The sequence below is a fragment of the Salvelinus fontinalis genome, chromosome 1 (assembly GCF_029448725.1).
Source record: "Salvelinus fontinalis isolate EN_2023a chromosome 1, ASM2944872v1, whole genome shotgun sequence".
Lineage (NCBI taxonomy): Eukaryota > Metazoa > Chordata > Actinopteri > Salmoniformes > Salmonidae > Salvelinus > Salvelinus fontinalis.
Window position 1 is genome coordinate 69,014,599 of NC_074665.1, and position 15,113 is coordinate 69,029,711.

Consider the following 15,113-nt stretch of genomic DNA (forward strand, 5'->3'; position numbering starts at 1 on the left):
GGCAGCAACGGAGTGAGGAGACGAGGAAACAGTCCTTGGGGTGGATGGAGGCAGCAACGGAGTGAGGAGACGAGGAAACAGCCCTTGGGGTGGATGGAGGCAGCAACGGAGTGAGGAGACGAGGAAACAGTCCTTGGAGTGGATGGAGGCAGCAACGGAGTGAGGAGACGAGGAAACAGTCCTTGGGGTGGATGCAGGCAGCAGCGGAGTGAGGAGACGAGGAAACAGCCCTTGGGGTGGATGCAGGCGGCAGCGGAGTGAGGAGACGAGGAAACTCACCTTAGTTATGATCAACTGAATGACAAAAATATTTGAATAAAGTAGGCTAATGCAATTAAAGGCATGTATCAAATTCTTGCTTATACTGAAATTCCCTAAGTCGCTAATTTAAAGCAATGGTAGTGTGTGGTCACCTATATGATAATTTCAGCACCGTTTTGATTGGGACAGCGCCATCATGCTGCTTTGAGACAAGCGTGGGGGAAAGGTCTAGATAAATCAATTAATGTTAGATTTTTGTTTTAACTGAATCCCGGTTTGGATATTTGGTAACAATTAGGCTGGGAAAATGTTTGCTAAGTTGAGGTGAGTGCTTCACTCACATAACCTACTCCCGACCAAAAGCCTGTAACTTGTTTGATAATCAGTCAATGTGATTTTCACTGAATCTCTGCCTGTATATTTGGTTGATTGATCTCTGGCTGGGCAAGTGGAGGTGGTAGCTCATTTATTTGTTTGCTCATCAATCACTGATCAGAAACATTTAGCATGCCAAGATGTATCCTAAATCAAGTGTATTATTTTGCACTTGACTCACGTAGTAGCCTTATATAATCTATCCACCAGAGAGCTGTGAAAGCACGTCCTGGTTTTTAGGTCTTAATGTCACTTAGCCTACTTCGATATAATCAATCATAAATTAATGTCAGTACACAGCATACGAGTTGTTAATGCCTTTAAATACAATCAAGCATTTTATTTTTAAATGAAATAACAAAGGTAGCCTTGAATAATTAAACAATAAATAACTTGCTTGTCTGCCAAACACCAAACATCCATTTGAATAATCTCTAAAAAGCCCTTTGTTTTAAATGTATGTTTGATTAAGGAAACATTTGAATCAGTTACGGGTCTACTTTCGATAGTTTAAAAGGTCCAGTAAGGTGCATTAGCAGAACAGTCATAGGGTTTATTTTGTTAGGATGTATCTGCCATTGAAATATGGGCTTCTTCTGATACTGAGATGCGCTGCCTGTCATCGTCTTGGGGACATCATGCTCCCGAGTACACTCCAGCCTATTCCTATCACAATTTGAAGCATTTCAATAATCAGAAATATACATTTCATCATGCCAACAGATGTCTCTGGCCCAGCCAATATTGGAATCCTGGTGCCGCTAGTGGCTGCAGCTGCTGCGACTGAGAGAGCTGTAGTAAGCTAAAAGGTGCACAGACACAAGCTCAAGACCGTCCCGGCCCGAATCAATAAACAACATTTGAGAATGAGAACTCTATGCTGAGTAACTACAGGTCTGTTTTTAGATTGTCTGTCTGGCTGTGTATACTGTAGGAAGTATTAGAGTCTGTCTGGCTGTGTATACTGTAGGAAGTATTAGAGTCTGTCTGGCTGTGTATACTGTAGGGAGTATTAGGGTCTGTCTGGCTGTGTATACTGTAGGAAGTATTAGAGTCTGTCTGGCTGTGTATACTGTAGGAAGTATTAGAGTCTGTCTGGCTGTGTATACTGTAGGAAGTATTAGAGTCTGTCTGGCTGTGTATACTGTAGGTAGTATTAGAGTCTGTCTGGCTGTGTATACTGTAGATAGTATTAGGGTCTGTCTGGCTGTGTATACTGTAGGTAGTATTATAGTCTGTCTGGCTGTGTATACTGTAGGAAGTATTATAGTCTGTCTGGCTGTGTATACTGTAGGTAGTATTATAGTCTGTCTGGATGTGTATACTGTAGGTAGTATTATAGTCTGTTTGGCTGTGTATACTGTAGGTAGTATTAGGGTCTGTCGGTTTTCTAGGTGGTATTAGAGTCTGTCTGTTTTCTAGGTGGTATTAGAGTCTGTCTGTTTTCTAGGTGGTATTAGGTCTAGGACTTGGCACCATAACAGTTTTTGTTAGATCATTAACTTAGAGCAGGGTTCCCCAACTGGTGGCCCACGGCCGAATTTGGCCCGCAGGTGTTTTTATTTGTCCCCCCAAGTCTTCTGAGCAAAAAAATAAGACTGTAAAAACACCAGGAATTCAGCTCTAAGTGATTTTAATTTAACATCTGTTCTCAAGTATTCCCACGCCTAATAGAGAGACACGGGATTTCATACAAATGTAAGCAAGGTTTGAAATTATTAATGTTTTAGTCAAACATATTATATCTGTTTGGGCTTCTTGCAGTCAATTTGCGGTCTACAAATTATTTGTAATTATGTTCTGGCCCCTTGACCATCCGCTCAAGAAAAAATCGGCCCGCGGCTGAACCTAGTTGATGATCCCTGACTGAGAGGAATGCCAACTCGCTGTTTACACCTCTGATGTTGTCAGCTAACATTCACCGCATTACACACATTCTCTACTGGGACACTCCCCGCTAATCTACCTAGAGTATTATGTTACATTGACTCTGAGGCCGTGAGTGTGTGTGTTTGTGTGTGCGTACGCATGCTGGCGTGTGTGTGTTTGAGTACTATCAGATCTGATTTCTATGGGGCTGGGAGGAATAGGTTGAAGTATGTGTGCAATGCTCCTTGGCTACAGCTAGCGGAGTTCCTGGACGCTAGTCAGCTAGCGGAGTTCCTGGACGCTAGTCAGCTAGCGGAGTTCCTGGACGCTAGTCAGCTAGCGGAGTTCCTGGACGCTAGTCAGCTAGCGGAGTTCCTGGACGCTAGTCAGCTAGCGGAGTAGGGTTGTGGAGACCCTAGGGGTAGGGTTGTGGAGACCCTAGGGGTAGGGTTGTGGAGACCCTAGGGGTAGGGTTGTGGAGAATCCTAGGGGTAGGGTTGTGGAGAATCCTAGGGGTAGGGTTGTGGAGAATCGAAGGACCATGAATGTAATAAGAAATCTTAGGTGCTGGCTTAAGGCCGGTAACAACCACTACAGAATGCCCGGTCAGAACAAGGATGAGGCGGATGTCCAGGTTAGGGGAGTTTAATGGAAGAAGATGTCCACATTCACACATCAAGCACACATCTGACCTCTCATGGTTCAGATAACTGATAATTATGTCCAGTGAGAACTGACATTAACTATGTGGTTCTGAAAGGAAAGAGGAGAATGAAAACTTAGGCTATGGCACTGCTTTAATATGAATGACATGGCTGTATAAGCCAGCACAGGTAAGTAATAACAGCAAGGGCTATACACTACAGAAAGCATAAGGCCTAGTCACATGGCAAGAGGCTAAACAGCCTTTTGAACTTGTACACATGAAACTCAGGCAAATGTGCTCAAATAAACATACGAGTAATGATGAAATGTATACAGAATATATTTACAATGAGTGTGAGTCATATACAGTACCAGTCAAAAGTTTGGACATCCCTTACTCATTCAAGGGTTTTTCTTTATTTTAACTATTTTCCACATTGTAGAATAATCGTGAAGACATCTAAACTATGAAATAATACATATGGAATCATGTAGTAACCAAGAAGGGTTAAACAAATCAAAATATATTTTAGATTATTCAAAGTAGCCACCCTTTGCCTTGATGACAGCTTGGCATTTTCTCAACCAGCTTCATAAGGTATGTTTTTCCAATAGTCTTGAAGGAGTTCCCACATTTACTAATCACTTGTTGGCTGCTTTTCCTTCACTCTGCGGTCCAACTCATCCCAAACCATCTCAGTTGAGTTGAGGTCAGGTGATTGTGGAGGCTAGATCATCTGATGCAGTACTCCATCACTCCTTCTTGGTCAAATAGCCCTTACACAGCCTGGACGTGTGTTGGGTCATTGTCCTGTTGAAAAACAAATTATAGTCCCACTAAGCGCAAACCAGATGGGATGGTGTATCACTGCAGAATGCTGTGGTAGCCATGCAGGTTAAGTGTGCCTTGAATTCTAAATAAATAACTGACAGAGTCACCAGCAAAGCACCATCACACCTTCACAGTGGGAACCACACATGCAGAGATCATCCGTTCATCTACTCTGCATCTCACTAAGACACAGCGGTTGGAGCCAAAAATCGCAAATTTGGACTCATCAAACCAAAGGACAGATTTCCATTGCTCGTGTTTCTTGGCCCAAGCAAGTCTCTTCTTCTTATTGGTGTCCTTTAGTAGTGGTTTCTTTGCAGCAATTCGACCACGAAGGCCTCATTCACGAAGTCTCCGCTGAACAGTTGATATTGAGTTGTCTCTGTTACTTGAACTCTGTGAAGCATTTATTTGGGCTGCAATCTGAGGTGCAGTTATTTGCCAATTTCTGAGGCTGGTAACTCTAATGAACTTATCCTCTGCAGCAGAGGTAACTCTGGGTCTTCCATTCCTGTGGTGGTCCTCATGAGACCCAGTTTCATCATAGCGCTTGATGTTTTTTGCGACTGCACTTGAAGACACTTTCAAAGTTCTTGAAATGTTCCGGATTGACTGATCTTCATGTCTTAAAGTAATGACTCTCTTTGCTTATTTGAGCTGTTCTTGCCATAATATGGACTTGGTCTTTTAACAAATTGGGCTATATTCTGTATACCACCCCTACCTTGTCACAACACAACTGATTGGCTCAATTGCAATTAGAAAATAAATAAATTCCACAAATTCACTTTTAACAAGGCACACCTGTTCATTGAAATGCATTCCAGGTTACTACTTCACGAAGCTGGTTGAGAGAATGCCAAGAGTTTGCAAAGCTGTCATCAAAGCAAAGGGTGGCTACTTTGAAGAGTCTCAAATATAAAATATTTTTTGATTTAACACTTTTTTTTTTTGGTTACTACATGATTCCATATGTGTTATTTCATAGTTTTGATGTGTTCACTATTATTCTACAATGTAGAAAATAGTACAAATAAAGAAAAACCTTTGAATGAGTAGGTGTGTCCAAACTTTTGACTGGTACTGTATAGAATAGGAAATAGCACATCACCATAAATGAGCAATGCTAATAAACGGCTAATCACTTACAGTCATACTAAAATGTTCATGCATTCCAATGCAAAATGCTAACGGTAGTACTAGCGGGAGTGCGAGCTAGCTCAAAAGCTCAACGCACGATAATTATACACAATAGACCACAAAACTTTGGAAGTGTCACGACTTCCGCCGAGGTCGGTCCCTCTCCTTGTTCGGGCGGCGTTCGGCGGTCGACGTCACCGGTCTTCTAGCCATTGCCGATCCACCTTTTATTTTCCATTTGTCCTGTTTTCCCGCACACTTGGTTTGCATTCCCTCCTTACTTGTCTTGCATATAACCCTCTGTTTCCCCCATGTCTGTGTGTGGAATTGTTGTGTGTAAATGTATGTGTACTCCAGGCTGGTTTGCTCCGGGTTATTGTAACCTGTGTGTGTTTAGTTTTCTGAGTGCCGTGTTTTGTTCGCCTCAATAAAGGGCTCTGTTTGCTACGCATTTCCGCTCTCCTGCGCCTGACTTCCCTGCAGCTAGTTACGCACTCCTTTACAGGAAGTGCTCATCGGGATGGGGAAAGCACATTTCTGACCACACAGTGTGCTGGTGTCACAGACTAACGGAAACAGAAGTCCCGGGAATCAAGGCTGCTGATAGGCTGAATGAGATGTGGTGATAAGTATTTGGCGTGACCTTGACCAATAAGACACAAACAAAAGTGGGGGTCCTCTGAATATGAGACTAAGCTGCCCGACTAGAACTAGCCATAAAGGATGGCTAGAATCAGCTGACTGATGCTGGCTGTTATAACAGCGGTCCTAGTCACCTGTGCTACGGTCCTAGTCACCTGTGCTGCGGTCCTAGTTTGCTGTACTGCGGTCCTAGTTAGCTGTGCTGCGGTCCTAGTTACCTGTGCTGCGTACTAGTTAGCTGGGCTGTGGTCCTAGTTAGCTGTGCTGTGGACCTAGTTACCGGTGCTGGCTGCGGTCCTAGTCAGCTGTGCTGCGGTCCTAGTCAGCTGTGCTGCGGTCCTAGTCAGCTGTGCTGCGGTCCTAGTCAGCTGTGCTGCGGTCCTAGTCAGCTGTGCTGCGGTCCTAGTCAGCTGTGCTGCGGTCCTAGTCAGCTGTGCTGCGGTCCTAGTCAGCTGTGCTACGGTCCTAGTTAGCCGTGCTGCGGTCCTAGTCAGCTGTGCTGCGGTCCTAGTCAGCTGTGCTGCGGTCCTAGTCAGCTGTGCTGCGGTCCTAGTCAGCTGTGCTGCGGTCCTAGTCAGCTGTGCTGCGGTCCTAGTCAGCTGTGCTGCGGTCCTAGTCAGCTGTGCTGCGGTCCTAGTCAGCTGTGCTGCGGTCCTAGTCAGCTGTGCTGCGGTCCTAGTTAGCCCTGCTGCGGTCCTAGTCAGCTGTGCTGCGGTCCTAGTCAGCTGTGCTGCGGTCCTAGTTAGCCCTGCTGCGGTCCTAGTCAGCTGTGCTGCGGTCCTAGTTAGCCCTGCTGCGGTCCTAGTCAGCTGTGCTGCGGTCCTACTTAGCTGTGCTACGGTCCTAGTTAGCCGTGCTACGGTCCTAGTTAGCCCTGCTGCGGTCCTACTTAGCTGTGCTGCGGTCCTACTTAGCTGTGCTACGGTCCTAGTTAGCCGTGCTACGGTCCTAGTTAGCCCTGCTGCGGTCCTACTTAGCTGTGCTGCGGTCCTACTTAGCTGTGCTGCGGTCCTAGTTAGCCCTGCTGCGGTCCTAGTCAGCTGTGCTGCGGTCCTAGTCAGCTGTGCTACGGTCCTAGTCAGCTGTGCTGCGGTCCTAGTCAGCTGTGCTGCGGTCCTAGTCAGCTGTGCTGCGGTCCTAGTCAGCTGTGCTGCGGTCCTAGTTAGCCCTGCTGCGGTCCTAGTCAGCTGTGCTGAGGTCCTAGTCAGCTGTGCTGCGGTCCTAGTCAGCTGTGCTGCGGTCCTAGTCAGCTGTGCTGCGGTCCTAGTCAGCTGTGCTGCGGTCCTAGTCAGCTGTGCTGCGGTCCTAGTTAGCCCTGCTGCGGTCCTAGTCAGCTGTGCTGCGGTCCTAGTTAGCTGTGCTGAGGTCCTAGTCAGCTGTGCTGAGGTCCTAGTCAGCTGTGCTGCGGTCCTAGTCAGCTGTGCTGAGGTCCTAGTCAGCTGTGCTGAGGTCCTAGTTAGCTGTGCTGCGGTCCTAGTTACAGTGGGAAGTGAGAAACAAAGGGAAACATTGAACTGCGTTTTTCCCCTTCATCTCAAGAAAACACTGCAGTCAGACAGACTTTCTTCTCTCTCATCCCTCTTTCTCTCTCTCTTTCTGTCTGTTTACTCTTCTCTCTATTTCACTGTCTCTCACTATCCCTCCCTCGTGTTAGTGTGTGAGACAGAGAGGCAGACACTAGACGGGCAGCAGTGTGTATTTGGATCTGACAGTATAATATTATGCTACAGACACTGTGCCAAAGCCTCATGTATTTTCATCTACAAATCATGGAAATACTTGGGAGCTTTGGCTGTTGATGGATGTAGAGAAACTGGAGAGTGTTGTGCCCATGGTCAGTTGAGGAGAAAAAGAGAGATGATGAGAGAAAGAGAGATGATGAGAGAAAGAGAGAGACGAGGGGAGAGGAGATATGGAGAGGGACGAGGGGAGAGAAAGAGACGGGTGAGAGGAGAGAGAGGGATGAGGGGAGAGAAAGAGACGGGTGAGAGGAGAGAGAGGGATGAGGGGAGGAGAGAAAGAGAGGGATGAGGGGAGGAGAGAAAGTTCTAAGGGAATAGAAGTGAGAGGTGTTGAGTTTCTCTCTACAGGTGAAACAGATGTGTATGGGTGTGTGTAGGTGTGGGTGTGTGTGTTCTCTGTGCGTTGGTGCGTGTGTTTGTGTTAGTTGTGTAAATGAGTTGTTTGTTGACATTGGTCTGAGGTGGTAGAGGTGACCTCAGTGGTTAGCTTGACACAGGGAGTATTATACAGTATATACACCCACTGGGCCAGTTACACACACACTCGCACTTTGGAAGAGGACTTCACACATACACACACACACACTATAAGTTTCAGGTAAAGAGGAATATAGACAGGCAGACATACACTCACTGTTGCTGGCAAGGAAGTATACACACACACACGTCCAGGGGCAGTGGAAGATGGGATTTACTAGGTCTTTCCACAGACTGCACCACAGAGCACAGTGGGGGTCCGAGGGAGAGCCCACATACAGAGAAATTCCCTGGAGAAAAACAACGATCCACAAACACACACATAAACAGACCGATGGACATAGTGATACTCTATTGGTGCATCGTAATGTTTTCGGCAGCATCAGCCTTCAGTCACAGCCCATTACTCTGTTACTATTCCGCTGCTCAGTGCTATGCTCCGACACAGAGCCATCACAACAACTTGGAACCTATGAACGTATTCCTGCTTACATTAGGTGTTTCTCTTCTTTCTCTCTCAGGGAGGAGTGGGACTGGCTGCAGAGACTGTCAACCCTAGAGGATGGAGAGGAGAGAACGGCAGGAGAGAGAGAGGGAGCAAATCAAACGACAGACAGTAACACACCGCTCCTCTACTACGAGCTACAGACTTCCCTCAAGGCCCTGCTCAAACTCATCAACCTACCTCTGCACCAGGTACACACACACACACACACACACACACACACACACACTCACAGGAATGCACGTATATACAGTGGGGAGAACAAGTATTTGATACACTGCCGATTTTGCAGGTTTTCCTACTTACAAAACATGTCGAGGTCTGTAATTCTTACCATAGGTACACTTCAGCTGTGAGAGACGGAATCTAAAAATCCAGAAAATCACATTGTATGATTTTTAAGTAATTAATTTGCATTTTATTGCATGACATAAGTATTTGATACATCAGAAAAGCAGAACTTAATATTTGGTACAGAAACCTTTGTTTGCAATTACAGAGAGCATACGTTTCCTGTAGTTCTTGACCAGGTTTGCACACACTGCAGCAGGGATTTTGGCCCACTCCTCCATACAGACCTTCTCCAGGTCCTTCAGGTTTCGGGGCTGTCGCTGGGCAATACGGACTTTCAGCTCCCTCCAAAGATTTTCTATTGGGTTCAGGTCTGGACACTGGCTAGGCCACTCCAGGACCTTGAGATGCTTCTTACGGAGCCACTCCTTAGTTGCCCTGGCTGTGTGTTTCGGGTCGTTGTCATGCTGGAAGACCCAGCCACGACCCATCTTCAATGCTCTTACTGAGGGAAGGAGGTTGTTGGCCAAGATCTCGCGATACATGGCCCCATCCATCCTCCCCTCAATACGGTGCAGTCGTCCTGTCCCCTTTGCAGAAAAGCATCCCCAAAGAATGATGTTTCCACCGCCATGCTTCACGGTTGGGATGGTGTTCTTGGGGTTGTACTCATCCTTCTTCTTCCTCCAAACACGGTGAGTGGAGTTTAGACCAAAAAACTCTATTTTTGTCTCATCAGACCACGTGACCTTCTCCCATTCCTCCTCTGGATCATCCAGATGGTCATTGGCAAACTTCAGACGGGCCTGGACATGCGCTGGCTTGAGCAGGGGGACTTTGCATGCGCTGCAGGATTTTAATCCATGACGGCGTAGTGTGTTACTAATGGTTTTCTTTGAGACTGTGGACCCAGCTCTCTTCAGGTCATTGACCAGGTCCTGCCGTGTAGTTCTGGGCTGATCCCTCACCTTCCTTATGATCATTGATGTCCCACGAGGTGAGATCTTGCATGGAGCCCCAGACCGAGGATGATTGACCGTCATCTTCAACTTCTTTCATTTTCTAATAATTGCGCCAACAGTTGTTGCCTTCTCACCAAGCTGCTTGCCTATTGTCCTGTAGCCCATCCCAACCTTGTGAAGGTCTACAATTCTATCCCTGATGTCCTTACACAGCTCTCTGGTCTTGGCCATTGTGGAGAGGTTGGAGTCTGTTTGATTGAGTGTGTGGACAGCTGTCTTTTTATACAGGTAACGAGTTCAAACAGGTACGGTTAATACAGGTAATGAGTGGAGAACCGGAGGGCTTCTTAAAGAAAAAACGAACAGGTCTGTGAGAGCCGGAATTCTTACTGGTTGGTAGGTGATCAAATACTTATGTCATGCAATAAAATGCAAATTAATTACTTAAAAATCACACAATGTGATTTTCTGAATTTTTGTTTTAGATTCCGTCTCTCACAGTCGAAGTGTACCTATGATAAAAATGACAGACCTCTACATGCTTTATAAGTAGGAAAACCTGCAAAATCAGGCAGTGTACCAAATACTTGTTCTCCCCACTGTATACACACACACAGCAATCTGTCTCTACAGTAGCTCTGTGCCAGGCACATAAAACCCATCTCTCATCAGGTCCTTCTCTGACAGGAGCCATATTGGATGGTTGATGGTCCTGACGTTAGCCTCTCTATTAAGTTTATAGTTTCTGTTTTATCTTTTATCTTCTCTCTACCTCTGAACACTCCTCTCTTTACTCAGAGTTGTTTTACAACACAAATCAGCTGGGCTCTGAAAGCCATCCATCTCCCTGAGTGTCATCAAATCAAATGTATTGGTCACATACATGTGTTTAGCAGATGTTATTGCGGGTGTAGCGAAAAATAAACAATGTTGTGTTCTTCAGGAATGTCAGTATCAGAGTGCTGAGGCTAGCTATGTGGTGGTGTCTACGTCAGAAAAATGACACCCTATTTCCTATATAGAGCCCTATGGGCCCTGTTTACAAGTAGTGGGTGTCAATAGGGTGTCATTTTTCAGACGGAGGCACCACCACATAGCTAGCCTCAGCACTCTGATACTGACATTCCTGAAGAACACAACATTATGTTGTTTATTTTCTAAAAAGAACTGGACAGACAGAATGTCTATCACACTTAGAGGGACGAGTTGGAATGTGGGTTCGATGAGTCATGCCATGTCGTTTGTGCCTTAGTGAATGTGTGTGTCCCTGCCTGTGTGCTTGCCTGTGTGCACATGTGCGCGTGGGTGTGTGTGTGTGCGTCTTTGCCCCTGTTCATATTCTTACTGTGTTCATGTCTGGTTGCAGGCCAAGCACTTCCGTATCTACACTCACGAGGTGTTGGAGCTGGGTCATAATGTTTCCTTTCTGCTGCTGCTGCCGGCAGCTGACGATGTGTGTACCGCTCCCGGACAGAGCAACCCCTACACCCCCCACTCCGGCTTTCTCAACCTCCCTCTACAAATGTTTGAGCTGGGTACGTCTACACTGACCACTGCCTTCTGTTAAGCCCCTCATCTTGTTGGAACATCTATTTTCTCTCATCTTTCCCTCTATCCCTATGTACATCTCTCTCTCTTTCTCCCTCACGCTCCCTTGAATGAGTGAGAGATAATTTTTTCTCTTTCTCTCTCTTTCTCGCTTTCTGTTCCTCTCTCCCTCCCTCTCCTTCTCTCTGTTAGCCTCTGTTCTTCTCTCTCTCTCTCTTGCGTTCTTTCTCTCGCTCTGTTTCTCTCTCTCTCTGTGTTAGTTCAGTGATTGAAGATCCCTCTCTTTTCCTCTGGTCCCTAGGGCCACACATTAAATCAGTCTCTCTGAGGGCTCCAGAGCAGCGCCATGCTGATCTGACCTTTGACCCCTTCTCAGAGTGACTAGCCCCAGAGATTAGTAGTGCTGTGAATACAAAGACACGTTCATCAATCACAAAATGTCTTGTTATACACCTGTTATACACTTGTTATATGCTGTTAACATGTATTCTGATATAGTTATTTATTTGATCAAACCTTTATTTTTTCAGGCAAGTCCCATTGAGACCGATGTATTTTACAAGGGTGCTCTGTTTACAAATGCAGAATAAAATGCATAACAAGGATTTAATAACCCAATTATAACAATCTCGCCAGTCCACTTCCGTGCGTATAAGAAGTTAATTAGTCTATATATTGTATTTTCTGATGTATATTTGTCTCTTTAATCCACTTCTGTGCGAATATGAAGAAGTTCATTAAGAACACCTGCTCTTTCCATGACATGGACTGACCAGGTGAATCCAGGTGAAAGCTATGATCAGCTGTCACCTGTTACATCCATATCAATCAGTGTAGATGAAGGGGAGGAGACAGGTTAAAGAAGGATTTTGAAGCCTTGAGACAATTGAGACAGGGATTGTGTATGTGTGCCATTCAGAGTGTGAATGGACAAGACAAAGGATTAAAAAACTACAACGCTGCTGGGTTTTTCATGCTCAACAGTTTCCTGTGTGTATCAAGAATGGTCCACCACCCAAAGGACATAAAGCCAACTTGACACAACTAACAAATGCTTGTAGTCCACGCCCCGATGAATTGAGGGTAAAGGGGGTGCAACTCAATATTAGGAAGATGTTCCTATTGTTTGGAACACTCAATGTATGTCTCGGTATACAGTATTAACACTGTATATGTCTCTCTCCAGTCCATGTCTGTGCCTATAAGAAGTGATTTAGTCAATATATTGTAAGTTCTGATATATATTTGTCTCGCTCCAGCTCAATTCTGTGAATACAAGGAGAAGTTGGTGTCTATATTTTATATTCAAAAATATATTTCTCTCTCAAGCCCATTTCTGTGAATACAGGGAGAAGTTTGATGTTATATTTTATATTCATATATATATTTATCTCTCCAGTCCACTTCTGTGCGAATAAGAAGTTCATTGGTCTATATATGTCTTGTCTCTCTCCAGTCCATTTCAGTGCGTACAAGGAGAAGTGCATCAGTCTGTACTGCCGCATGTCATCTGTCTTGGACCTGGATGCACTTATTACCCAGCAGGCACTGCGAGAGGCCATAATGGACACAGAGGTTGCCACTGCCAAACAGAGACACCAACATATACTGGACTACATACAGGTAGGGAGATATCTGTCCCTGTAAATTTATAGCATGAAACTGGCAGCAGAGTTGCCAGCTAAATGCTGTAGTTTTGCTTTACAGCGGGGATGCTGTCACATGTTTAACAGTAAGAAAAACAATGTTGTATTATACAATATAGCATTATACTGTAAATAGGCCTACTGTAATAATTACAGCAACACAGCTGTATTATATAATTACAGTAATTTGCTGGCAACTCTGCTGCCAGTATAATGCTGTAAATGTACAGTACAGCATGTTACTGTAATATTTTTACGGTAATTGTAATGAATTAATTAAATTAATTGAAGGGAGACAAGGTACAGTATTTTACTGTAATTGCTTGGGATTTGCTGCTAGGTAATGTTTTTTCATATTACGGCATATCAAATATATATATATACACAGTTGAAGTCGGAAGTTAACATACACTTAGGTTGTAGTCATTAAAACTTGTTTTTCAACAAATGTCTTGTTAACATAATTTTTATAATTTTGGCAAATCGGTTAGGACATCTACTTTGTGCACGACACAAGTCATTTTTCCAACAATTGTTTACAGACAGATTATTTCCCTTGTAATTCACTGTATCACAAATCCAGTGGGTCAGAAGTTTACATACACTAAGTTGACTGTGCCTTTAAAAAGCTTGGAAAATTCCAGAAAATTATGTCATTATGTCACATCATTTGAGTCAATTGGAGGTGTACCTGTGGATGTATTTCAAGGCCTACCTTCAAACTCAGTGCCTCTTTGCTTGACATCATGGGAAAATTAAAAAAAAATCAGCCAAGACCTCAGAAAAAAAGTTGGAGACCTCCACAAGTCTGGTTCATCCTTGGGAGCAATTTCCAAACACCTGAAGGTACCACGTTCATCTGTACAAACAATAGTATGCAAGTATAAACACCATGGGACCTCGCAGGCGTCATACCGCTCAGGAAGGAGACGTGTTCTCTCTCCTAGAGATGAACATACTTTGGTGCGAAAAGTGCAAATCAATCCCAGAACAACAGCAAAGGACCTTGTGAAGATGCTGGAGGAAACAGGTACAAAATAATCTAGATCCACAGTAAAACGAGGCCTATATCGACATAACCTGAAAGGCCGCTCAGCAAGGAAGAAGCCACTGCTCCAAAATCGCCAAAAAAAGCCAGACTACGGTTTGCAACTGCACATGGGGACAAAGATTGTTCTTTTTGGAGAAATATCCTCTGGTCTGATGAAACAAAAATAGAACTGTTTGACATAATGACCATCGTTATGTTTGGAAGAAAAAGGGGGAGGCTTGCAAGCTGAAGAACACCATCCCAACCGTGAAGCACGGGGGTGGCAGCCTCGTGTTGCGGGGGTGCTTTGCTGCAGGAGGGACTGGTGCACTTCACAAAATAGATGACATCATGAGGGAGGAAAATTATGTGGATATATTGAAGAAACATCTCAAGACATCAGTCAGGAAGTTAAAGCTTGGTCGTAAATGGGTCTTCCAAATGGACAATAACCCCAAGCATACTTCCAAAGTTGTGGCAAGGACAACAAAGTCAAGGTATTGGAGTGGCAATCATGAAGCCCTGACCTCAATCCTATAGAAAATGTGTGGGCAGAACTGAAAAAGCATGTGCGAGCAAGGAGGCCTACAAACCTGACTCAGTTACACCAGCTCTGTCAGGAGGAGTGGGCCAAAATTCACCCAACTTATTGTGGGAAGCTTGTGGAAGGCTACCCGAAACGTTTAACCCAAGTTAAACAATTTAAAGGAATTGCTACCAAATACTAATTGAGTATATGTAAACTTCTGACCCCCTGGAAATGTGATGAATGAAATAAAAGCTGAAATAAATAATTCTCTACTATTATTCTGACATTTCACATTCTTAAAATAAAGTGGTGATCCTAACTGACCTAAAACAGGGAATTTTTACTCTGATTAAATGTCAGGAAATGTAAAAAACTGAGTTTAAATGTATTTGGCTAAGGTGAATGTAAACTTCCGACTTCAACTGTATGTGTATATATGTACCAGTCAATAGTTTGGACACAACTACATATTCAAGGTTTTTTTTTTATTTTACTATTTTCTACATTGTAGAATAATAGTGAAGACATCAAAACTATGAAATAAATCACATGGAATCATGTAGTAATCAAAAAAGTGTTTTATATTTGAGATTCTTCAAATAGACACCCTTTGCCTTGA

At 44.3% G+C, this 15,113-nt stretch overlaps 1 protein-coding gene across 1 annotated transcript in view; it reads left to right on the forward strand.

Moving 5' to 3' along the window:
* The window catches only part of ankfn1 (ankyrin repeat and fibronectin type III domain containing 1), a 232,680-nt gene that overhangs the window by 196,529 nt on the left and 21,038 nt on the right, over positions 1 to 15,113 (forward strand). Inside the window, exons 20-22 of the mRNA XM_055931431.1 lie at positions 8,505 to 8,679; positions 11,108 to 11,276; positions 12,746 to 12,912. Coding sequence (XP_055787406.1) covers positions 8,505 to 8,679; positions 11,108 to 11,276; positions 12,746 to 12,912 — 511 coding nt within the window. The remainder of the gene's footprint in view (positions 1 to 8,504; positions 8,680 to 11,107; positions 11,277 to 12,745; positions 12,913 to 15,113) is intronic.